Source organism: Malus domestica, chromosome 16 (assembly GCF_042453785.1).
Source record: "Malus domestica chromosome 16, GDT2T_hap1".
Classification (NCBI taxonomy): Eukaryota; Viridiplantae; Streptophyta; class Magnoliopsida; order Rosales; family Rosaceae; genus Malus; species Malus domestica.
This window is the reverse complement of record NC_091676.1, coordinates 1,508,114-1,534,568: the sequence shown is the minus strand read 5'-3', so window position 1 is coordinate 1,534,568 and position 26,455 is coordinate 1,508,114. Positions and strand designations below refer to the sequence as shown.

At 39.0% G+C, this 26,455-nt stretch overlaps 2 protein-coding genes across 2 annotated transcripts; both read right to left on the bottom strand.

Annotated features, from left to right (window-relative positions):
• Positions 1-7,835: 7,835 nt before the first annotated feature.
• On the bottom strand, positions 7,836-8,317 carry LOC139192747 (uncharacterized). Its single transcript, XM_070815395.1, has 2 exons — positions 8,231-8,317; positions 7,836-8,087 (listed from the first exon to the last, which is right to left on the bottom strand). The coding sequence occupies exons 1-2, from the start codon at positions 8,315-8,317 to the stop codon at positions 7,836-7,838; spliced, it is 339 nt and encodes a 112-aa protein (XP_070671496.1).
• Positions 8,318-11,123: 2,806 nt separating this feature from the next.
• On the bottom strand, positions 11,124-13,547 carry LOC114822222 (pectinesterase-like). The gene is made up of 2 exons (XM_029096521.2): positions 12,613-13,547; positions 11,124-12,027 (listed from the first exon to the last, which is right to left on the bottom strand). The coding sequence occupies exons 1-2, from the start codon at positions 13,532-13,534 to the stop codon at positions 11,336-11,338; spliced, it is 1,614 nt and encodes a 537-aa protein (XP_028952354.2). The 5' UTR covers positions 13,535-13,547; the 3' UTR covers positions 11,124-11,335.
• Positions 13,548-26,455: the final 12,908 nt, after the last annotated feature.

The window sequence follows — 26,455 nt, the reverse complement described above, 5'->3', positions numbered from 1 at the left end:
CATGATTCTTTGTAGTTCGTCCTTGTATGATCAGCTGTATATAAAGACAGGGATGGAAGACGAAAGTTTTACCACTTTGGCCATAGAAATTGTAATACTGAATTGATTTGGTGGATAAGGCTGTTTTCTACAACTAATAGTGTTTCGTGTTCAAACTCTCTCATGAGTTTTTAGTGAGCTTAAAGCAATAATATCGCTTAAATCAAAATCTTTCGACAAATTACTGTTGAGATTTTGTTATAAATTAAGACCAATCAGTATCATTCCTTAAAAGTCTAACTTACAGCAGTTTAATTTCCTCGATTTCTTTCAAAAAAGTATCAGATTGATCTTTTGGACATTCCCTCACTCGTACGTACTTTGCAGTACTCTTGTGTCCGTTAAATAACTAATAAATCCAAAGCAACTTTAGTAATTTGTGTCAGTATATTCGAAAGCTGAACACGTACAAAGGAGGGCCAAATAATTAATGGAGATGTAAACGTTGCGTCGAATATTTAGTTAGGAAGAGTGTCAAAACCCTTGTCCAATTTTCAAAGAGGACCACTCGCAAATGCACCAAGAGACTCTGTCAAGCTTTGGCCCTTGATTTCGATTGGATGGATTCTCATCTTTTAGAAGTTTATTAGGTGTACACCATAGGTGAAGTAAGAGAGATTTTCCAGTGTGCTAAGAACACAGTTCGGTACAACAAATATCATAATATAAATGGTTTGATACTTGAAAAGAAAAAATTACAATCACTTGTATTATGACACTTGGTGTATCGAGCCATGTTTCCAGCACTGAAAAAATTCTCGTGAAGTAGACTCTAGACCACCTTTTGATATACCACATAGTTTCTACTTTGTAAAACATTTGGCTAAAATTTTCGTACACGCAGCTTGTAACTTAGTGATTTACTATTTTATTCAAATTATATATATGTATTTGATTTTATTAATATACTCTCAGCAACTGGCATATTAATCATGTTTTTCACCATATCAAGGAGATCAAGGTTTTTTTCTTTTCCTTGGGACAGGGGGTTTATATAGTAGAAAAGAACTTCATTAGGTTTTTATTGTGAAGTATTAAGGCTTTTTTTTTTTTCTGTACGCTGAATCTGGACTAGCCAATGAAAGGAGTTTTCATAGTTGATTTAGAATCAGCAGGAAAGGGAGGCATAGCTAAGGCCATCTCTAACCGAGGGCTGGCCAGAGGGCTCGTTTTAGCCCTCTGGCCCTCCAAGATTCCCCAAGATATTAATATTTTAATGAACAGTACATGACCATATTTGCCTCCGTCTCCAACCGAGGGCCAAACATAATTTATTATTTAAAAACTACAACTAAAATGTTGTTTAAGTTTCATGTTGTATAATTTTTATGTTGGTTAATGTTATTTAATGTTGTTTCATATTGTTTAACGTTGTTTCATGTTACTTAATTTAATTTAATGTTGTATAATGGCTTAGGAAGTTATAGGAAAAAAAAATAGAATTTAAAAAAAATATGAAACAAATTTTGTCAAATAGAAGTTATAGGAAAAAAATGGAATTTAAAAAAAAAACATGAAACAAATTTTGTCAAATAGAAGTTATAGGAAAAAAATGGAATTCAAAATAAAAATATGAAACAAATTTTGTGAAATAGAAGTTATAGAAAAAAAATGGAATTTAAAAAACAATATGAAATAAATTTTGTGAAATAGAAGTTATAGGAAAAAAATGGAATTTAAAAAAAATATGAAATAAATTTTGTGAAATAGAAGTTATAGGAAAAAAAAATATGAAACAATTTTGTGAAATAGAAGTTATAGGAAAAAAATGGAATTTAAAAAAAATATGAACCAAATTTTGTGAAATAGAAGTTATAGGAAAAAATAGAAGTTATATGAAATTTTTTGTAAATAAATAATAATAATAATAATGTAAAAAAAAATCAAATCAAATGCAACGGCTAGTAGCCGTTTCATTTGAATTTTTTTTTAAAATCCTGTCGGTTATAACCGACAGGAATACACCATTATTTAGTATATTAAATAATAGCATGTATTCCTGTCGGTTATAACCGACAGGAATAACAAAACTATAAAAAAAAAATAGCCAGCCCGGGGCTGGCTGGTCGAAAGCAGCCAGCCCTTTGGCCCTTTGGCCCTTTGAAATTCCGTGCGGCCCTCCCAGATTCCCGAGCCTTCTGGCCTAGCCCTCGGTTGGAGACGATTTTAGGGCTATTTTCGGCCTTCTGGACCCTTCGGTTGGAGATGGCCTAAGGTCATTGTATTGCGTGGTTCTACAACTTGTACGGATGAAGTCAATTGCGTTGGGTTAAGGATCCAACGGTTGGGATTGGGTGGAAGAGAAAGAAAAAGAGGAAAATAAGGAAGCAAAGGTCATGGTCCTTGAGAGATTTTTCAGTGTGATCGGTACACAGGGTGGTACATCACGTGTCACTATACAAATAGTGAGATATGTGCGCTAAAAAGTTAATAACTTAAAAAATAAAATTTCTTACCACTCATATTAAAACACGTGGTGTACCATTTGTGTTCCTGTCACAACTAAAAATTTCTCCTTGTCCTGGTACTGCGTGGTGCCATAATATATGTGGAGTAGTGCTAGGAAGATCAAATTTTTTATACCAAAGTGCAAATCAAATGACTTGTCACCAATAAGAAACAAACACGCTAATCGACACTTAATTAATAATCTAACCATCTACAACCACAACATTTAGTTTGTAATTTTGGTTTAAAAAATTTGGCCTACCTAGTATTGCTCAATATATGTGGTTAAAAATACAACCACTTGTATTATGACACTTGGTGTATTGAGTCTTGTTTCCGACACTGAAAATTTTCTCGGGAAGTAGACTCTAGACCACCTTTTGATATACCATGTAATTTCTACTTTATAAAACCCTTAGCAAAATTTTTGGTAACGCAGCTTCTCATTGGCCCCTTGACTCAAAAGGCTTGGTAGACACAACGAAATATTTTTTAGCGTACTTGTAACTTAGTGATTTACTATTTTATTAAAATTATAATATATGTATTTAATTTTATTAATATACCCTCAACAACGGGATATTAATCATGTTTTTCACCATATTGTAATATGTAAATTATTCATCTTTTGGACATTTCCTCACTCGTACGTACTTTGTACTTTGTAGTACTCTTGTGCCGTTACATAACCAATCAATCCAAAGGAACTTTAGTAATTTGTGTCATTATTCGAAAGTTGAACACGTACCAAGGAGGGCCAAATAATGGAGATGTAAACGTTGTGTCGGATATTTAGATAGTAATTTGTGTCATTATTCGAAAGTTGAACACGTACCAAGGAGGGCCAAATAATGGAGATGTAAACGTTGTGTCGGATATTTAGATAGGAAGACTTTGTCAAAACCCTAGTCCAATTTTCAAGGAGGACCACAAGCAAATGCACCAAGAGACCCTGTGGAGCTTTGGCCCTTGATTTCGATTGGATGGATTCTCATCTTTTAGACCTCGTTTGGCAGCTCGGACTGTACTGACTATTTCTATTGGATAGGATAAATAGTCATCGGATAGTACTGACTAAATTAATCGGACGTTTGGTGCAGTATTGGATTAATAATCGTATTATTTATACTATGTTTGGTATTATACCGGATAAGAGAAATCAAACTTAAAATAAAATTAAAAAAAAAAGTGAAATCATCTTTTTTTTTCGCAGATCTCTCTGCACCCCCCAAACTCCATCCCTCTCTCTCTTTCGCAGATCTCTCTGCACCCCCCAAACCCAGTTTGATGATTACTGGAAAAGAAAAAGAATAGAAAAAAAACAAAGTTGTCAAATGCAGGAAGAACCCAGCAGCCACAAAGTTGTCCCAAATCTCTCCGTCCCACCCCCAAATCGCCTAAATCCATCAACAAAATCAGGGAGCAATTAAGCTAAAAACTCATAAAACATCTCCAGTCCTATAATTCTCTGCAATTCCTAGAGAAACCCAATTCGAAAAGTTAGCGTTTTGCAGCTCGAGTTCTAAGAATTTTGCAGAAAGAAGGAGTTGGGTTGCTGGGAGCGGCGGAGGAGATGTGGAGGTTCGGGGGTCGGTGTTATTGGGGAAGGAAGGAGTGGCGGAGCAATGGGGGGACGAAGTGAGCGAGAGAGAGGGGGACGAAGTGAGCGAGAGAGATGGACACTCTACCCGACTAAATTATACAGAGGTTTTGGTTGAGATAAATAAGCGGGTGGGAGGTGTATAAAATGAGTGGGCCCGTATTAAATAATCCGGTGCTTATTTAATACGAAGCTCACCAAACATCTGTTTCGTACTATTAATACTATCCGGTGCTCTTATACGGCGTGCCAAACGAGGCCTAAGAGTTTATTAGGTGTACACCATATGTGAAGTAAAAGAGAATTTTCAGTGTGCCAAAAATACTGTTAGGTACACCAAGTATCATAATATATGTGGTTGAATATTTGAAAAAAAAAAATTTCAACAACTTATATTGTGACACCCAGTGTATCTAACCGTGTTTCTATCATTGAAAAATTTCTTAGGAAGTAGACTCTAGACCACCTTTTGACATACCACGTAATTTCTACTTTATAAAACCCTTAGCAAACATTTTGGTACACGCGGCTTGTCATTGGCCCCTCGACTCAAAAAACTTGGTATACACAATAAAAAAAAAATTTGGTGTGCTTGTAACTTAATGATTTATTATTCTATTCAAATTATAATATATTTGGTTTTATTAATATACTCTCAACAACGGGATATTAATCATGTTTTTCACCATATTATAATATGTAAATGATCCATGATGTGACAAGTGTTTTCGGTGGACTCCCTTTTTTTCATCTCAAGAAGCCGTTGAGGACTTTTGATTCTTCTTTAGCTAAGAGTGCGGGAGTGGCGGAGTGCCATCATGTGGCCTACATTAGCCGACATAGAAATATTCGTGAAAGCTTTTGTGTTGTGCTCTTGTATTTGATTTTAATCAAACGATGTGCGAGTGAGCAAGGAACCTGTTCTCGACCTATGCTCTTTCTTTTTCATGGGGACAAGACATTGAACGAATAATCAAATGATGAAAGATGGATGGGTGGAATGTGAGATTACACTCAATTATTTCTAGGATGGAATGTAAAATGCCAAGTTGTGCATGGTGTTGAGGTCCCTCTTCTTTTCCTTGAAATTTATAAAACTTGATACGTCTCAACAGTATTGATCATAAAAATATTACTTTTACTATTTACTTGTATCATTTTTCTAATGAATATGAGACCCATATGTGTTTATGGACTCTACTTCTATCTGAAAGATGATACAAATAAATGTAACACTATTTTATTAACCATTAACTGGCCTACAGTTGTATTAATTTATTTTCTTCAATCAAAGTTAATTGGAATTTGAACACCCGTGGTTGCGTCCATCAAAATATTTCCAACCCGGTATGGGTTTAATCACTGAAATGAGGCCATCAGCCATTAATTAGGTAGGGTTTTAGTCAGATCAACTAACAGAGGCATTTTACCTCTCGTATAACAACATTGATAGATGTTGCATTTGAAAAGTACCCAAATTTATATACAAAAATAAAGTTCACACGTGAAAAGGAATCTCTTATGAGTTATGAAAACATGAATTTTGGCATGGGTCATGTTAACGTTGAAAGTTGATGAGGCTAACCAAAAGATTTGAATAGTCAATTATGATGGACAATGATATGCATGATATTTTAACGAAATAAATTTAAAGTGGTTTACCCAGAAATGGACTGCATCAATTGAAAATCTGTAATATATATATATATACAGGGAGCTTAAGGGGAGGGATCCCCATTTTTTCAAAAAAAATGGGGACACGCTCCCCACCGTTAGATTGACTTTAATGAAATTGTGTGGTTGAGATTAAAACACAGGCTATAGAATCTCAACCACAGGATTTCATTTAAGTCAAATCCAACGGTGGGGAGCGTGTCCCCATTTTTTTGAAAAAATGGGGATCCCTCCCCTTAAGCAATTCCTATATATATATATGTACAATACATTCAACCATGAGTGCTCAAGGGCTCCTAACCAATTTAAGGAGAAAAGGAAATGATCCAAAACTCAACCCCTCTAGTCTATTGGGTTGCCTCTCTTCTTTATATAGGCATGCTCAACCCATAATAATTGCTCATTTTCAGGCCTCCTTAGTGGCCAAACCCAAGTGTGTAAAGGTAGCGGTCTCACCACAAATGCCCGTAACCTTGGTGACACCCTCCACTCGATTGGACACTTTGTCTTGAGAGGAGGCCCTTCCGCCACGGGCTCCAAGTCTTCTTCACAAGTCATCTGGAGATTCGTATCCCTAATCTTTTCATGAAAGGACGGGGTGTCCAGCTGGTCCATAAACACGAGCGCATCGCGGAAGGAGTCCATGGCATCGTTGAACAATATGACGCAGTCGTGAAGGGCGGCAACTGTGCGTTAACCTCCTTTCCCTCTTTTTTTTTTTCGGATGCCTTAACTATAATTTGTACATTTCACTTAACTATAGAAGGCCTTGTCTGACTTTAAAAACCATGTCCCATAAGTAGTGGCGGAGCTAGGAATTTAAGACAACGATGTCAAAAGTTGAGCTTCCATTACTAATCACGCAAAGCAAGCAATTCTGAATTCAAACACTGCCTTAATGTTTTGTTTGTCGTTACCTTGAGGGTCATGGATGTCTCTCCTGAGAAAAGCGCTCTCGTCTTTGATAGGGCAAGATTTACAACAGGTAGTATCCTTCTGGCCACACCAAGAATGTCACCTTCTTTGAGTAATAGATCACACTTCATTTCGGTATTATTTATGTGAATTAAGCCTAAATAAAAGAATGAGCATTGGATACAAATGAAGCCCCCTGAAACAAAGAAAATAATGGCCGAAAGGGAAACAACAAGTACCTTTGACAGATTGAATTGGAAACAAATGAAGCACCCAAAAACAAAAGTCTAATTTGGGAAATCGCTGAGAAAATGCTGAAATGTGAATCGGTTAAGATTAGATGTTTTTTTATAGGCTAAAATTAAAATAGGAAAAATGTGGGAAAAGTGAATAAGAGTAGCAGTAGACTACTAGTCACGGTGGTGGGAAGATTTAGCAGGGGAAGAAGAGGCGATGATGGAGTGATGACTAACAAATGGAGCAGCAGCTCCTCCTTCTTCTTCTTGTTTGGGGCTGTTGGCACCGAAAAGGCTCTAGGTGTTAAAGGAAAAGAAATCACTCAAGCTGCACCGAAAAGGCTCTAGGTGTTTGCACAAAGTGGACAGCAGGAATGTAGCATGTGGATGCACATTCTGGACAGTTTGGACAGTTGCATGTGGATACCACATCCTAGTCAGCAAGGGTTTGCACGTGGCAAATGCACATCATAGGCGTGGCAGCTGCATCATGGGCAACAATGATGCCTTTTGTTTTATATTTGATTATTGCATGCGTGCTGTATGTATATGTATATAATAGCTGCTTCCATTTGCAACACTATGCACAACATTTTTCAATCTCAAATTTAATACTAGGCCTTTCAATTTGGCCACAAGGTTATTGGGGTCAAGGAATACCATTGCCCCCACCTTGGCTCCGTTAGCGCCCATAAGGGTATCCAAAATCTAGTTGGAATTTTCGGTTTCCATGTATTCGTATCTATAAATTTTTATATTCAAATATTCTTTATTTAGGTAAAATTGTAATCTTTAACATACTGTAAAAGGTGATTTTTTTTAAAAAAAAAAATTGTTATTAAGGAGATGCAGAAGAGTTCAAAATTACCACAATAATTTTATGGAATGAAGATGAAAGCGCATTGTGATCAGGGCGCAGCCCTCTATCCAATTTTAACAAGGAGCGAAAGTGCATTGCCCGCAAGCTTACTCAAATCATCCACTCGATTGGACACTTCGGTCTTGAGAGGCCCGTCCTTCACAATATCAAAGCTTTCTTGACAAGTTTGCGCATTGGTACCTGCGGCGGTCAACTGGACATTTGTCTTCCAAATCTGGTCATGGAATGACGGGGTACCGGGGGTACCGAGCTGGTCCATAAACGCAAGAGCATTGTGAAAGCAGTCAACAGCATACTGGAACAATTCAACGCAAGAATTAAGGGCCCTAGCAGTGCGGACGTCGGATTGGAGGGGGGGGGGGGGGGGTATGCTGGAAACGAATGATCGCCCTGGGCATGGGTTAGGCCGATGTTGACAGCGTCCTTGGTGCGTTGTACCTTTTCAGTGAATGGGGATCCGGCAGTGGGGATTGGGCGGGAGAGGAATAAGAGGAAGGGGAGGGAGAGGAGAAACTGGGTCGTCATTCATTGGGTGGTGTTCATGATTACCAGGGATCGATGTCTGGTTGTACTTGTACATGTACTGGAGTTGTGCTGGTCGTGGTGTGGGGAGGGGGTTTATATAGTAAGAAAGAACTTCATCATGATTTTTTGGACAAACATTAGGATTTTTTGTACACCGAATCTGGACTAGCCAATTAAAGTTGTTTCCATATATAGTTAATTTAGAATAAGCATATGATGCATTTTCGTTTATTTAATTCTAGTTTATTACAAAGTTTTTTTGTTTACGTTCGTGTAGTATTAATTAATTAATTGATTTCGAGCATGATTTACTCAGTATTGGTCCAAGTATCTTTGTGAATGTGAGTTAACCTCATTTTCCTCATTTTTGGGATGCCTAAAATATTCTTTTTTGAATATTTAAGATTTTTGGGATGCCTAAAATATTCTTTTTTGAATATTTAAGGTACACAATTCATTCAGTGGTATTACAAGAAGGAACTAATGATTTTATAAAAGGAAAAAACATTAATGTTATAAAAGCAAATTCTTCATAACTTTAATAGGGCCCATTTATTCTTTGGATTCTTGTTAACCTCTTAGAAAGTTCATTGTGTTGGGGCAGGATTCTTCATTCTTGTTGATGTTGACCGATCATCTGGGTTGGGAAGCAAAAGAATATCTAACGAGTCGTGTTGCTTAACAGAAGCCTTGTGCTTCTGTTGGCCCAATTCAATAATAATACCTCACTAATATATGTAAAATCCAATTAGTATTTAATCGAGAGTTTAACTCCCCTACTTCAAGCCACTATAATGACTCATTTACTAATTCGTAATCAGAATGAAAGGAAAAATAGTTCATGAAACTGTTCTGAAATCGAAGGATATAATATGCTTATTTTTTATTCTAAGAATATACGTAAGCTTTAGTTTCATTTTAATGTATTAGTAATCTTATTTTTCATTATAAGAATATACATATGATTATTTTTTTTGACGTAAGATAACACGATCAAGCAAGAAAATACAAACCGACGATAAACTAGGATTTAAACTATAACCTGTTGTTGACCCTAAAAACTACCAAGCCTACGTGGCGCGCAGGCCAAGTAATCTATGAGCTAACTACGTCTTTCGGTTGAATGCGGGGCGTGCCAACTCGTTGGCCGAGTTCGGACGAGGAGTAAAATGTGTTGATGTTGCGTTGGGTGCGCGGCTGACTTATGTGTCTTGCGATCGCGACCGAGGAAGGAACACGTCTCGGCCTCTTGGGTTCTCAAACCTGAAGACAAGGCTACTATTCTTACGAAGTTCACAAATCGTCGTCGTTGGATTCGGTCCAAGTGATGGTATTCGTCAGAGTAAACTCACGCCAAATCGACACCAAAGTGTAAGGGCACAAATACTCAAAGCGAATATAAGTCTTAACAGTAAATGTGGTTCGGCAGTCGAAGTGCCGAACTCTAAATCCCACTTGAGAGTATCCAATCATAAAATAACTCGGCGTGCAATGTGCCGAGCCCAATAAACTGTAACACCTCACTTTGCCGAGAAGGCTAATAAGATGATCTCGACCAATAAGGATTCGGAAATCCTTTTCGACCAAGCCTTGGATTGATAACCAGCCGCCCTCAACGCAGTGTTGTTTATGCCAACTGAAGATGCGGCGAGATCGGCTGATTCTACGACGACAGTGATTTTTATGCTAACTGAAGATATCACCAGTTGCCTTTACAGTGCTGTTTATCCAAACTGAAGGTGTGTCGGCGGAAAAAGAAAAGAAAAAATCTTAAGGTTGTTAAGAGAATTTGCGCAGGGCAGTTGTGTGTTGAATTGGAGGACCAGATGAATGATGCACATCTTCCTCTATTTATAGCATCAGGTCCGCTCTAGACTGAGTTAAAACCCTACTCGGATTAGGACTTCTTATTCTAATCAAACACTATCTCGACTAGTCCTATTTTTATTATGACTTTGAACCCAATCCTTTATCAAACTGCATTCACTTCCGGATTATCAATATCTTTATCTTGCCGAGACTCCTTATTGTACCAAGATTCAATTACTCGTCTCGCAACAAGACTTGGCCGACCTAGGCTAGGAAGCCCATGAACTAGGCGATCCACAATAACCTTTTCGTAAGACCTTCCGGGCCGAGAATAAAACTCGGCCCAAACCAACATTTTGGGCCCAAACACCTGTATATAGGATTAACCGATATGTAGGATTAAATTGTCTTCCTTACTACTATATAATCTTTTTATAAGACGACACAATCAAGGAAGAAAATACAAACCGACGTTAAGATTTGAAGTATTTAGACCTTAATTTATTTTTATTAATTATCTCACTAATTGACAATTTCAACTTTTCCAACGACCGTAAGCGCATTATAATCAGAGCACTATCCCTTTTTCAACTTTATCAAGGAGCTCAAGCCCAATGCCCGCAAGCTTAATCAAATCTTCCACTCGATTAGACACTTCGGTTTTGATAGGCCCATCGTTCACGAACTCAAAGCTTTCTTGACAAACTCGGGCGTCGGTATGCCCAGCGCTCAACTGGATGCTGGCCTTCCAAATCTTTTGATGAAAGGAAGGGCATTGTTGACCCAATATTGTTAATACCATTATGTGACAATATATCATGGCATGTTTGTAGTTGTTTTTAAAATGATTGAAAACGTTTTTAGAAAAAATATTTTTGAGTTCCAAAAGCATTTGAATTGCATTTTCAGGATTCACCAACATATTTATCAAGGATTAGGTCTAAAAATATTTTCATCAAAAGTACTTTTACTTATTTTATAAGCAATTTCAAACGAGTTATCTATTAATAACACCATGTAATAACATTAAGTAATAGTTTCAAAATATTTACTGCATTACAGGAGGGATAAATGGCAAAAGGAAGCTAAAAACAAGCTATGTGACGATTTTCACTTTAGGTCACTATCCGCACACAACAATATACAAGTGTGACAAGTCCCTCCTTAACAAGTCAAACAACTTCTCTCCACAACCACATGCATGCATTATCATAGACCAGCAGTATATGGAACTCCGGTCCTCGGAATCCACGAACCTCCGGCCAAAAAGTTCCCAACCGTGAGCTTCCCGGCCTCCCCCGCACTACTTATAACATGATAACCGGGCCAGTTGACCCTCCCTCCAGTACCAGCTCCAGCGCCGGAGTTCATGTACTCCCCGTAATAAAGTGTGGAGGGGGCAAAGCTTCCAATCCACGGAAACCAACCAGCAGGATTGATCAACCCATCAAGATTACTCTTCATAATTACCGTCCTAGAGTACTTTTTCCACGGCCTACCCAAGTACGTCTTAAACGAACCTTGTACAGGTCTCAAATCTTGTGCAGCCGTGATTCGCGAATTATGAATAACAATGCCTGTGTTTTCATTCGGGTCGGTCCTAGACTGCGCTGTCACGGTGTTTACTTGGTTGCTCATTGGTTTCCTCGCATAGATGTTGCAATTTTGGAGCACAACCGTGGCGTCGCCGCAGATGAAGTCGATCGTGCCGTATATGTCGCACTCGCGGTAGAATTGGCGTTGGGAATACACGTATAACGTGTCTTGGTAACCCTTGAAGCTGCAACGATAGAAGACTGAATGGTCGGAGCCGGAGCGGAGTGCCACGGCTTGGTATTTCTGTGGTCCGGCTGTGTTTTCGAATGTCATGTCTTGAGCAATAAAGCCATCGCCGGTAGCCCCTGAATTTTAAGTGAACAGTTTATTAATTTTGTGAACCATTAGATGTATACTAGGACAAAAACTTGTAACTATTCACGTGGCATGTAATTAGCTAGGTTATCAGTATTTAAATCTTGTCGAGAAAAGGCAAAAAAAAAAGAAAGTAAAAGGAAACGCAGGATCTGGTAAATAGCTTTATAATTTGAGTAAGAGTAATGATAGAAATTAAGTAAGTTAATCAACACTTAATAATTCAATTATTAATAATCATGTATATGGTTTACAAAACATGATTTAAGTGAAGAATAACATGATAGACTAATTTACAAACAATATGACGTGTTACTAGTAAACAATAAGCATTTTAAAAAACACTTAAATAATAATTTCATCATCAATAACCGCATCATGTAGTTTAAATAGTTGGTCTCTCTAGGACTTTCAAATTGATCATGACTTAGTTAATTAAATTGGTCTTCAATCAATTAGTATCTAAGTGTGACGCCACCTAAAGTTTCAAAATTAACTCAAGATGATGGGGTTTGTTGAGTCCAAATATCCCTTAAACTGATTCAAAGTTTATTATTGCTTCAACTCAAACTTACCAAATGTGGCAGAGCGATATGTAGTTGAACCATCTTGGACATTTTCATTCCCTGTGACAATCGTTGCATCAATACCATCTCCAATGAACATGATGTTCTTCATTGTCTTCTTAATCTCGATATTTTCTCTGTAAACTCCTGCCTTCACGTGTATGACAAACCTTTTAGTCGCCCCACCCTGTAGCTTGTACGCAGCATCCACAGCTTCAGAAATTGACTTGTAATTCCCGGACCCGTCTTGTGCTACTACCATATCAGCGTTTGGTCCGCTACTTATCGATTGGAGCAGCTTTCGATCAGCGGCTGAAACCCATTCTGGGAACCCATCATCCGAAAGCAAACGCCGTCGTCTTCCACGAACTTGTTTGCTAAAATGTAGAGCTGATGAAGAAGTTGAGACCTTGTGTATTGATAGTGAGTTGCTAAGCAGCTTGGACAAGTTGGTTGAGAGCGTGACGTAGTTTGGGAAAGATTGCAAATGAGAACTAGGAATGTTGAGGTTTTTGAAACCATTTTGGCATGTCTGTTGATTAGTAAGCGATGCACTCAACCATGTATTGACATCAAGGGCATTGGTGGAGCCGATGGAACGGTTGAGCTTGTCAACGGTGTCCTCGTAGAGCTCCAAGCAGTCATTCCAGGCCCCCTTGGCTCGAGTATGGTCAGCGTCCAATGAGTTCAAGTTCAAGGACAAGACAAGTTGATGAGCTTCGATGGCTTGGTCCATGGAAACTTTAAGTACCAAGTCACGAAATGCAAACCTTTGGTGACGATCTAGGTTTGATAAGAGGTTAGTGTTAATGTAATGGCGACACACTTGAGGGTATGGGGTTTGACTGCATGGTGCAGTGATTCTACAGGAACTATACTGCAGCATGAATAGAAGAGAAAAGAACACAAGAAAATATGCATTGAACTTCATGGTTTGAACCTTGTTCTGTGATCTTCAGAGGACCAATGGGGACTTTTTTATAGACCACAACTTGCCTTAGTAGGGCTTACGTGAGTGGTGCGGTGAAAATTTTTAGATCGACGGGCCCGATAGGTCTCTCTCTAATTACATCGATACTGTCTCCAATTTTACCACCTGCCTAATCCATCATGTGTGGGGTTTTTCCACAAAAGGCATTTGTATTAGTTAGAGTTGGACAATCATATTTAAAGCCAGCCTTGTTGACTTCCCCCACCGGTGTGGGACTGCCAACATGCCCCCTCACGTGTAAACCACTACACGGCCCCTCACGTGTAATCCCATTTCGACACATGGAGATCCACACATCGGCAATTGAAACTCAGAGGTCGGCTCCAATGGAATCCAGATCAGTCTTTTCAATAAGTGTCTCTTAAGAATTCAGAGGCCAGCTATATGTTAAAAGTCCAAACTTGTTTCCAAGCCCACACTTCCTGGTGACAAGCCTTTAGCTTGCATGGGCCCGTAACTGTGAACTCTAATACCATGTTGGATTTTTTGATCGTGGGACCTCACTCTAATGACACCTATAGGGCGTGTTTGGCATGCTGGATAACACACCGGATAGTACTATTTAATATTGTTGATGCACAAAACCGGAGGTCTTAGAACAACGTAAATCCGACCGTGAATCTGCATGAAATGTAAATAATACAAGAGGTATCGTGGTTCACCCCAAGGTTTGGGCTACGTCCACACTGATTGTATTTCTCTGATAGAATTTGTGAGGGAGAGAGTGTGAGAGCTTTGCTCTAGATAGGAGAGGCTTAGGAAATGGCCTCCCCTAATTGTGAGGGTGAGGAGTCCTTTTATAGAATAATGGCTCCTCACTTATTACATATTTGCCCCTTCCTTTATTACATAATTACATATAAGTCCTCCGAGTATTTGTACGAGATCTAAATACGGAGACCCTAAGTATGGTATAAATAGTAGTCCCCTAAGTCTTTAGTCAAGAGAGTCTTTTGGTTGGAGACTTGAAATTCAGTCCATGTGTGGGCCGAAGTAACTAGATGTTGTCTTGAACTGATGCTCGGTATGAGGCGGTGCTTAATCTGAAATGATGCTCAACTAGAAGTAGTACACGTTGCGAGGCTGCTTGGTTTGTGGCTTATGTTGCCTTGGTTGGTTCGGCTTGTGGCGTTGAAGGTGAGGGAGTCCCTTTTATAGAATAAGGACTTGCTCCTCAATACATGAATGATGGGCTAGAGTTGATGTTTGCGGCGAGACGGTTGCTCAGTAGGCGGTGATGCTCTCTAATGATGGTGAGAGTCCATTTTATAGAATAAGGGCTCGCTCCTCAATACATGAATAATGGGCTAGAGTTGATGTTCGCGGCAAGGCGGTTGCTCAATGGGCGGCGATGCTTTCTAATGATGGTGAGGGAGTCCCTTTTATAGAATAAGGGCTCGCTCCTCAATACATGAATAATGGGCTAGAGAGATGCTGCTCTGATGATAGTGAGGGAGGCTCTTTTATAAAATATGGGCTCGCTCCTCAATACATGAACAATGAGCTAGAGTCCCCTAAGTATTTTTCATGAGGCCCAGTTGAGGCCCAACATATGGTGTATAATGTAGTCCCCCAAGTCTTCGGTCAATAGAGTATGTTGGCTGGAGACTTCAAATTGAATCCATGTATGGGCCGAAGTGGCGGTTGTTCTGAGGCGGTATTTGTATACCCTACATTGAAGCTTTGTAGATGAAGCTTTGCAAGTGAAGCTTTGCAAGTGAAGCTTTAAAGCTGGAGCTCTGTAAATGAAGCTTTTGAAGCTAGAGCTCTGTAGATGAAGCTTTTGAAACTAGAGTTTTTGTAAATGAAGCTTTTGAAGCTAGAGCTCTGTAAAAGGAGCTTTTGAAGCTAGAGCTTTTGTAAATGAAGTTTTTGAAGCTAGAGCTCTGTAAATAAAGCTTTTGTAAATGAAGCTTTTGAAGCTATTAACATGAGTGATGCTCATGAATGTTTATATATGATTGATATGAGTGATGTTCATGAATGTTTATGTATGATTGACATGAGTAATGCTCATGTATGTCTATGTATGATTGACATGAGTAGTGCTCATGTATAACTTTGACGTACTGGGCGTACTTTTGATCACCTGATTGACAGCATGCTGCTGAATAAATTTGGAGTATTGGGCGTACTTTTGATCACCTGGTTGGTGGTAATAGCGGCAGGTTGCCGAATAATTTTGGAGTACTGGGCGTACTTTTGATCACCTGGTTGGTGGTAATAGCGGCAGGTTGTCAAATAATTGTGAAGTACTGCGCGTACTTTTTTTATCGCCTGGTTGGAGTTATTTTGGGCTTTGTCGTTTTTTATTTTATTATTATTATTATTATTATTATTGTTATTACCCTCTGACGAGATTTATACAGATGTCTCCGAAAGATAAGAAAAATAAATTATATCATACAAAAACAAAGGTTTCGACACAAAAGCTTCGACAGTTGCAGATCGTTGGTGCGTTGCTTTTGCTTTTGCTTTTGTTTTCTGTTTTGCTTTTTCTTTTCCACCACTCTATCAGTCTTTTCACCTGGCAAACAAAATGAATCGTTATAGAATTAATAATAGTAAGCTTTTCTTGATCTCCCTACTCCTTGCTTTTGCTTTCATTTTCTCTTTGCACTGCGCCTCTCTCTCTATCTCTGTCTCTGCTTTTGCCTTTTCTTTTCTCCTTTCACTTTCGGATTGAAGGACATTTCCATTCATGCTTCTTCATTTTTCAGTTGGAAAGCTGAAAACCCAAGACTTTTCCAGAAGGGTGTCTAATAAGAGAGAAAGAACAGCTCAAAGGATGGAGAGAGAGAGTGTGGCAGCATCGATGTGGAGATCTGACAGTCACTAGTATGGTTGTCCGCCTTGTCAACGGTATTTCCAACAAGGCGGTCTTAATCTACCCGAAACCTAAACCGACCCTGAATTCCACCGGCAGTTTCTCCATGGACAAAAGACTCTGGCTTTCTCCAATAACTCGCCGTTGCCATTGTCTCCGGCAGTCTCCAACAAAGCCAAGAAGAAACCACGGCGGGATTGCCGGAAAGGGTCCTTAGGCATAAGCTAGACATGTGCTCCAGGCACAGCCAGCTGCTCCAAGCTCTGAGCCTTTACGACGAGGCCAGGAGCAATGGGGTCCCGCTTAGTCTACACCATTACAATGTTTTGCTCTACCTTTGCTCTTCCAATGGTGGCAGTGATGACGGTGATGTGGGTTTGAAGAGGGGGTTTGAGATTTCTTGCCAGAGCGGGTTTGATGCAGGTTTGTAGCAATGGCTTGGTTCCAAAATCACAAGGCCAGAGAAAGGCAGAAACGTCGCCGTCAAATGGAATCATCTGCCCTCCCTGCAGATCACGACCAGCCACTGCCAATATTAATGATGTCCTTTATAAATTGCAGCAATGGCTTGTTGGTGTACCTGTGGCTGCCGTTGGATGAGTTGACTTCGAAGCTGGACTCGGAGCTGGTGAAGGAGGGAGAGTCGCCGCTACTGTCTCCGGAGAAGTAGTGGCCTCGTAGGTGCTGCAGTTGAAGGGATGAGAATTTACGGTCAGCGGCGGCTCCCATGACGGAGTCCACGGCTGAGTTTATGAGGGATCCTGAGGCAGAGCCGTTGCGGGTCAGGCCTGTTATGTTTGGTCTCAGGGCCATGGGCTTTTGAGGCGAGGATGATGACTTTGTGGGAGGTGTTCTGAGATTTTAGAGAGAGAAAAAGAGAGAGAAAGAGAGAAAGAGAGATAGAGCAGGTTCGGTCGGCAGTGGAGGAGCGCCTGGATCAAATGGCAGTGGAGGGGCGCCTGCTGTCCACACTTTCTTGGGCTTTTTCCACGCCATCGACTGGAAGGAACCTTGGTTGATAGGTTTAATAAGGATGCATCTTGTGTTTCTGATAGTAGCCATTCCTCCAGGACGAATCTTTCTTCCTTTGCGGCAAAAGAAAAGGAGAGATAGAGAGAGAATAAACTGTGGTTTTCTGGTAAAAGCCCCAAGAAGGGAGGTTCTAGGTTTGGCTTTGGATCTTGGGTTTTTTGCAGATTCACGGTGGAGGTGAAAAAATGAAAAAGAACCGACATAGTTTTTTGTGTCAATTCCCACAGACGGCGCCAAATGTTGATGCACAAAACCGGAGGTCTTGGAACAACATAAATCCGACCGTGAATCTACATGAAATGTAAATAACACAAGAGGTATCGTGGTTCACCCCAAGGTTTGGGCTACGTCCACACTGATTGTATTTCTCTGAGAGTATTTGTGAGGGAGAGAGTGTGAGAGCTTTGTTCTAGATAGGAGAGGCTTAGGAAATGGCCCCCCTAATTGTAAGGGTGAGGAGTTCTTTTATAGAATAATGGCTCCTCACTTATTATATATTTGCCCCTTCCTTTATTACATAATTACATTTAAGTCCCATGAGTATTTGTACGAGATCTAAATACGGAGGCCCTAAGTATGGTATAAACAAATACTATCCGGTGTTTGGTGCCATTCGGTATTAAATTAGCACCGGATTATTTATACGGTCCAACCTATTTTATACGACGTACGCCGGATAACTTATACACTCAAAATCGTCGGTATTAATTAGTCGGGTCGCTGAAAACAAAATCAAGCTGGCTCTTTTTCCATCTCTCTTGCTAGTTTTAAATTGTGAAACTCAGTGCCATAAATGTTATTCAATCTCCTTTTGAGGAAGTAAATAAACATGATAATCTTTGATGAATTGAGTTTTTTATCCGGTACTGCACCAAACGCCCAATTAAATAGTCAGTACTATCCGATGACAAATTATCTTATCCGACTGAAATAGTTAGTACAGTCCGAGCTGCTAAACGAGGTCATAATGTTTTCAACTTTACCATCTGCCCAATCCGTCAGATGTGAAGTTTTACTACAAAAAAAACTTTGCTATTAATTAAAGTAGTAGCGTAATCATATTTAAAGTTCCTCTTGTTGACTTCCCCTACCATGTAGGACTGCAAACGTGATGTACGTGCGGTTCTTTCGGGGATAAAGGTGTTCTGTAGACTTTATGCATGGTGGTGTCTCTATATGCCAGTTGGGAGCGACCATTTGAGGCTACAACATAAGATGGTGGAAGACTAAAAATGCAGACAATTGACTCGGAGTCATGATTCTTTGTAGTTTGTCCTTGTATGATCAGCTGAATATAAAGAAAGGGATGGAAGACGAATGTTTTACCACTTTGGCCATAGAAATTATACTACTGAATTGATTTGGTGGATAAGGCTGTTTTCTATAACTAACAGTGTTTCGTGTTCAAACTCTTTCATGAGTTTTTAGTGAGCTTAAAGCAATAATATCGCTTAAATCAAAATCTTACGGCAAATTACTGTTGAGATTTTGTTATAAATTAAGACCAATCAGCATAATTTCTGACTTAAAGCAGTTTAATTTCCTCGATTTCATTTTAAAAAGTATAAGATTGATCTTTTGGACATTCCCTCACTTGTACGTACTTTGTATTACTCTTGTGCCGTTAAATAACTAATCGATCCAAAGCAACTTAGTAATTTGTGTCAGTAATGATTCGAAAGTTGAACACGTACCAAGGAGGGCCAAATAATGGAGATGTAAACGTTGTGCCGGATATTTAATTAGGAAGAGTCCAATTTTCAAGGAGGACCACACGCAAATGCACCAAGAGACTCTGTGAAGCTTTGGCCTTTGATTTCGATTGGATGGATTCTCATCGTTTAGAAGTTTATTAGGTGTACACCATATGTGAAGTAAGAGAAATTTTTTAGTGTGCTGAGAATACGGTTGGATATACCAAGTATCATAATATATGTGGTTGAATATTTGAAAATAAAAAATTTCAATCAATTGTATTATGACACTTGGTGTATCGAACCGTGTTTTCAACATTGAAAACTTTCTCGGGAAGTAGACTCTAGACCACCTTTTGATATACCACATAATTTCTACTTTATAAAACTCTTAGCAAAAAGTTTGGTACACTGGGCTTGTCATTGGCCTACATTAGCTGACATAGAAATATTGTGAAAGCTATTGTGTTGTGCTCTTGTATTTGATTTTAATCAAACGATGTGTGAGTGAGCAAGGAACTTGTTCTCGATCTAGGTTCTTTCTGTTTCTTAGGGATAAGACTTTGAACGAATAACCAAATGATGAAAGATGGATGGGTGGATGTGAGATTACACTAATGGCGTGTTTACTAAAGAGGAATGGAGGGGACGGTAATGGAATTGCATGCTCTTCGATGGATTCATGTGTTTACTAGTTGGGCAGGAATCAGGTTCCGTGTGGGACCCGCACCAATTCCAGAATTGGACTCTTGAAATTGGCGGAGTGGGATTCTCTAGATTAAGCTAGTATTTGAGTTCCGGATATTGGAGGCCATCCGGAATACAACTTTTCTTCCTAGATTGCCCTCCTATAATTTTGCTTATTACAAAATAATCAACAACTTCACCACCAGCAGGCAGACACTAAATCCATCTTCTCCAATCCCACCAATTTCCATTGGAGGACTCAGGCTTAGGGCTCAAGCCAACGGACCCAGTTCTCTTGGTTGCTTGCAGAACCTATTGACGACAACGATAATTGATTGAGGATGATAGGAGGCGTCGTGAAGGTTTATGCATCTGGGCAAGCGGGAGGGCTGTTGGAAAAGTAAAGATGAGAAAGAGAAGTGATCATAATGAAAGGGGAAGGCGTGTGGTCTATGCATCTGAAACAAGTGAGAGGATAGTTGGGAAAGAAAAAGTTAAGGATGCATCTGGGCAAAGGGTGGAATGAGGATGATGAAGATCGGGAAGAAGAAAGAGTTTCTTATCAAATAACAAAGGGGTGGGAATGGATGAGGATGCATCTGGGCAAAATGGGGGATAAGGATGGTATAATATTTTTAATTTTTATTAAATAACTATACTTTTTATTAACACAAAACCTTACGTGATGAAATTTATTAATATGATATAAAATTAAATTTCATTAACTAGCATGAAAAAAATTATGTTACACAAGGGTAGTTTAGTAATCAAGCTAGTTTTAATTCCGATTCAGGTGAACTAGTAAACAAGTTATATGAAATCAATATCATTTTTACTCCGATTCCAGCTAGTATAGTAAACAACATTAACATGAATCTAATTCTGTTTCCTCCTCAATCTAATTTCTTCTCAATCCGATTCCTTCTCAATTCAATTCCCTTCAATCTGATTACAAATTAGTAAACACGCCATAAATTATTTCGAGGATGGAATGTAAAATGCCAAGTTGAGCATGGTCTTGAGGTCCCTCTTCTTTTCCTTGAAATTTATAAATCTTGATACGTCTAACAGTATTGATTATAAAAATATTATTCTTACTATCTACTTGTATCATCTCTCTAATGAATATGAGACCCATATGTGTTGGTGAACTCTATCTCTATTTGAGAGATAGTATAAATAAATGGTAAGTGTATCACTATTTTATTGACCACTAATTGGCCTACAGTTGTATTAATTTATTTTCTTTGATCAAAGTTGATTGGAATTTGAACACCCGTGGTTGCGTCCATCAAAATATTCCTATTTCCAACCCAGTATGGCTTTAATCACTGAAATGAGGCCACCAGTCACTAATTAGGGTTTTAGTAAGATCAACTAATAGAGGCATTTTACCTCTCGTATAACAACATTGATAGATGTTGCATTTCAAAAGTACCCAAATTTATATACAAAAATATAGTTCACACGTGAAAAGGAATCTCTTATGAGTTATGAAAACGTGAATTTTGGTATGGGTCATGTTAACGCTGAAAGTTGATGAGACTAACCAAAAGATTTGAATAATCAATTATTGTGGACAATAATATGCATAACATTTTAACGAAATAAATTTTAAGTGGTTTACCCAGAAATGGACCGCTTCAATTGAAAATTTGTAATATATATATATATATATATATGTTGGGTTACAATACATTCAACCATGAGTGCTCAAGGGCTCCTAACCAATTTAAGGAGAAAAGGAAATGATCCAAAATTCAACCCCTCTAGTCTATTGGGTTGCCTCTCTTCTTTATATGGGCATGCTCAACCCATAATAATTGCTCATTTTCAGGCCTCCTTAGTGGCCAAACCCAAGTGTGTAAAGGTGGCGGTCTCACCACAAATGCCCGTAACCTTGGTCACACCCTCCACCCGATTGGACACTTCGTCTTGAGAGGCCATTCCGCCACGGGCTCTAAGTCTTCTTCACAATTCATCTGGAGATTCGTATCCCTAATCTTTTCATGAAAGGACGGGGTGCCCAGCTGGTCCATAAACACGAGCGCATCGCGGAAGGAGTCAATGGCTTCGTTGAACAATATGACGCGGTCGTGAAGGGCGGCAACGGTGCGTTAACGTCCTTTCCCTCATTTTTTTGTGGATACCTTAACTGTAGTTTGTACATTTCACTTAACTATAGAAAGCCTTGTCCGACATTAAAAACCATGTCCCATAAGGGTATCCAAAATCTAGTTGGAATTTTCGGTTTCTCTGTATTCGTATCTACAAATTTTCATATTCAAATCTTCTCCATATAGGTAAAATTGTAATCCTTAACATACTGTAAAATATGATTTATTTTTTATTTTTTAAATATTGTTATTGAGGGGATGCAAAGGAGTTCAAAATTACGACAATAATTGTATGGAATGAGGAGTGAAAGCGCATTGTGATCAGGGCGCAGCCCTCTATCCAATTTTAACAAGGAGCGAAAGTGCATTGCCCGCAAGCTTACTCAAATCATCCACTCGATTGGACACTTCGGTCTTGAGAGGCCCGTCCTTCACAATATCAAAGCTTTCTTGACAAGTTTGCGCATTGGTACATGCGGCGGTCAACGGGACATTTGTCTTCCAAATCTGGTCACGGAATGACGGGGTGCCGGGGGATCGATGTCTGATTGTACATGTACTGGAGGAACTAATGATTTTATAAAAGGAAAAAACATTAATGTTATATATTTATGGCATAATAATAATAATAATAATAATAATAATAATAATAATAATAAATGCCTAATATATGTAATAATACATGTTTAATTAATGTCACGGAAATATATGTGTTTCAAATAAATGTAGGTTAATTGTTTTACACACACATATTTATATAAAAATGCCTAATATATGTAAAATTAATGCAAAATAATTTACCTACAAAACAAGAAATGTTATTTGATTTGAAATTTGATTCAAAGTTAGTTTACCTTATTTTTCATAAAAATATAGGTCAATTATTTGAGAATAAAATTATAATACATTCAAAATAATTCACCTACAAAAATAATGTGCTAATCGGTAAAAGAAAATTATATATCGGTAATTAATTTGTACAAATGATGAGACATGTTATTTGATCCAAGATTAGTTCACCTATATTAGGGTCCACTTATCTTTGCATTCTTGTGACCTCTTAGAAAGCCCATTGTGGTGGGGGTAAGATTCTTCATTATTTTAAAAAGGTCCATTTGTTCTTTGGAGTATTGTGGACCTCGTAAAGCCCATTTATTCTTTAGATTCGTGTGAACCTCTTAGAAAGCCCATTCTGGAGGGGGCAAATTCTTCATAACTTTAATAGGGCCCATTTATTCTTTGGATTCTTGTTAACCTCTTAGAAAGCCCATTATGTTGGGGCAGGATTCTTCAATCTTGTCGATGTTGACCGATTATCTGGGTTGGGAAGCAAGAGAATATCTAACGTGCTGTGTTGCTTAACAGAGACCTTATGCATCTGTTGGCCTAATTCAATAAAAATACCTCACTAATACATGTCAAATCCAATTAGTATTTAATTGAGAGTTTGACTCCCTTACTTCAAGCCACTATAATGACTCGGTTTACTAATTCGTAATCAGAATGAGAGGAAAAATGGTTTATGAAACTTGTTGATGCACAAAATCAGTGAAGACTTTGGTACAACAAAAAGTGTTAAGTTTATGACATTCGCTAGATTGCTTCGGTCACTAGTGTGGATAAGTATGTAAATAGATAGGGACAAGAAAGTAAACACAAGATGTACGTGGTTTACCCAGATTTGCTACGTCCACGGAGTTGATGAGTTCTCATTAATTGTGAAGGGTTTACACAAGTACATAGGTTCAAGCTTTCCTTTAGTGAGTACTAGTGAATGATTTAATACAAATGACATTAGGAAATATTGTGAGAGAATGATCTCTATTTATAGAAGAGAGTTTCTAGTTTCATTCTGACATTGACATGTGTCGTGTTGTGATTGGCTTCTGATGTTGACATGTGTCACGCTATGATTGGCTTCTGATGTCAACACGTGTCGCGCTATGATTGGCCTCCTGGTTGGAGAGAAACTCTTCTGGGTCCTTGACGGTATAACGTTAACCGGTGCTCAGTAGTTTCAGGATTGGTCAAGTATGGTACAAATAGTGCTCCTCTAAGTTCCCGAGTGAGGGAAGCTTCTCGGTTGGGGACTTGCAAAATCCAAGCCATTGAGTAATCATGAAACTTCTAAGTACCGAAGTGTGGTCTTATATATCTTATATGTAGATGTGACATCTCCTTGACGGTATAACGTTGACCGATGCTCAGTAGTTTCGGGATTGGTCAAGTATAGTACAAACAGTGCTCCTCTAAGTTCCCGAGTGAGGAAAGCTTCTCGGTTGGGGACTTGCAAGATCCAAGCCATTGAGTAATCATGAAACTTCTAAGTACTGAAGTGTGGTCTTATCTGTCTCATATGTAGATGTGACATCTTTTCTGGAAATACTTTTCCTCCATCTAGGGGTGGTATCTTTAACCGATGAAGATGCACAAGGTAATGTATCAATTTCACTTGAAACTTACTTGTAGTTTCGGGCTTGGTCAAGTGCTATACAAACCCTATAGTAGGAGTCTCCCAAGTCGTCGAGCTAGGATATTTACCGAAGGAGGTAACAGACAAGGTAAGCAATCAAACTTCCAAGCAAGCAATCTGGATCGGAGGTTTGACTTCGGCTTGCGGTTGATTGTTCTCCTTCTCCTTATGTCGTAAACAACAACAATGATAAGGAGAAGCAAATGGATAAGAGATGATATGAGATACTTTTGCTTTTGAAGAAGTAACTTTCCACAGGCTTATTCTTGAACTGGGCTGGAGGGTTTTCTGGTTTCCTCTAGAGTATAAGGCCGACTCAAGAATTTGAGGGTCAAAACAAGTCCATCAAATCTAGAGTACGTTCGACCTTGATGATATGTGATACAATTGCTGTTGGAAAAGTAGTGGATGTATCGACACATGTTCTGTTACGCTTGTCTCCACATGCTTCTTTGTATCATTCTCACTTTCCCTATATGTTCCTCAGGTAGATGTGGTATCTTCTCTGAAAGCATAAGATGTTGAAGATAAGTACTCGAGAGCAATGCTAGGTAAGTAATCAGGCAAGGGGTTCCAGGCAGTCAGTTCCTGACTAGAAGCTTGATTCCAAGTGCTTACTGATTGCTCTCTTTCTCCTTGTCTTACAGGTAAAAACAAGGCCAAATGAAAAGACAGGGAAAAAGCATGATATGGGATACTCTTACTTTTAACCCTGATGATATGAGATACTCTTGCTTTGGTGTGGCTTATTTGCAGAGGTATTATCGGGAGGAAAATAAGCTGAGTATTTCGAGAGACTCTGTTGAGAGTGTTCTCTCGGATGTGAAGAAAAGTTGAGCATTTTTTTTATTTGCAGGTCTGCCTGGTTGTGGAGGATGGAGGTCGACATATACAGGAGTCTCCCTAACAACAAGTAGTAGTGTTATTCCTTTACCCTTCTTGGTCATAATAATGTAGTGGGAGCTGCAAGCTTCACGTGTTTTAACTTTGTCAGAGCACTTTGAAAAAGTGATCTGTGGTATCTGGAAAGCTGATGTTGCGTGTGAAGATTGCAGACAAGCTTTATCCAAGGAAATTTGGCTCTCGAAGTCCGGAGAGCGGTGCTTCTTCGGTTTTCGAACAAGCAATCCTGTCGAGGATCTGACTCTCGAGATTCAGAGAACAGTGCCTCTTCGATTTTTGAGAAAGCAATCATGTTGGGAGTCTGACTCTTGAGATTCTGAGAGCAGTATCTCTTCGATTTTTGAGAAAGTAATCATGTTGGGAGTCTGGCTCTCGAGATTTGAAGGGCGGTACCTCTTCGATTTTTGAGCACATAATCCTATTGGGAGTCTGGCTCTCGAGATTAAGAGAGCGGTGCCTCTTCGATTTTTGAGAAAGCAATCCTGTTGGGAGTTTGACTCTTGAGATTCGGAGAACAGTATCTCTTCGATTTTTAAGAAAGTAATCCTGTTGGGAGTCTGGCTCTTGAGATTCGGAGGGTGATGCCTCTTCGATTTTTGAGCGTGTAATCCTATTGGGAGTCTGTCTAAACTTTGTCAAAGATCTTTGGCAAAGTTATCTGTGGTACCTGAGGAGCTGATGTTGCGTATGGAGAGTGGTGCCTCTTCAATTTTTGAACCAACGACCCTGTTACCCTTTCTTTTATAAAGGCACCAATTGTGTGCAATAAGTACATTCAGATAGTTATTGCTTGTAGGAATTTTCCCTTTATTTTTGTACTTAAGAGATTTATTGCACCTCATTTCTCCTTCATCATTTCTGAGAATGTCTGGCCCATCCGATCATCGTTTTGACTTGAACTTTGGTGAAGAGGCAGCCATGCCTTTTCAAGACAACATATGGCGTACATCCTTCTTATCCCCTACTGGTCCTCTTACCGTTGGGGACTCTGTGATGAAGAATGATATGATTGCTGCGATGGTGGCCAGGAACCTTCTCACTCCTAAAGATAACAGATTACTTTCCAAACGGTCTGATGAGTTGGCTGTTAAAGATTCTTTGGCTCTCAGTGTTCAATGTGCAAGTTCT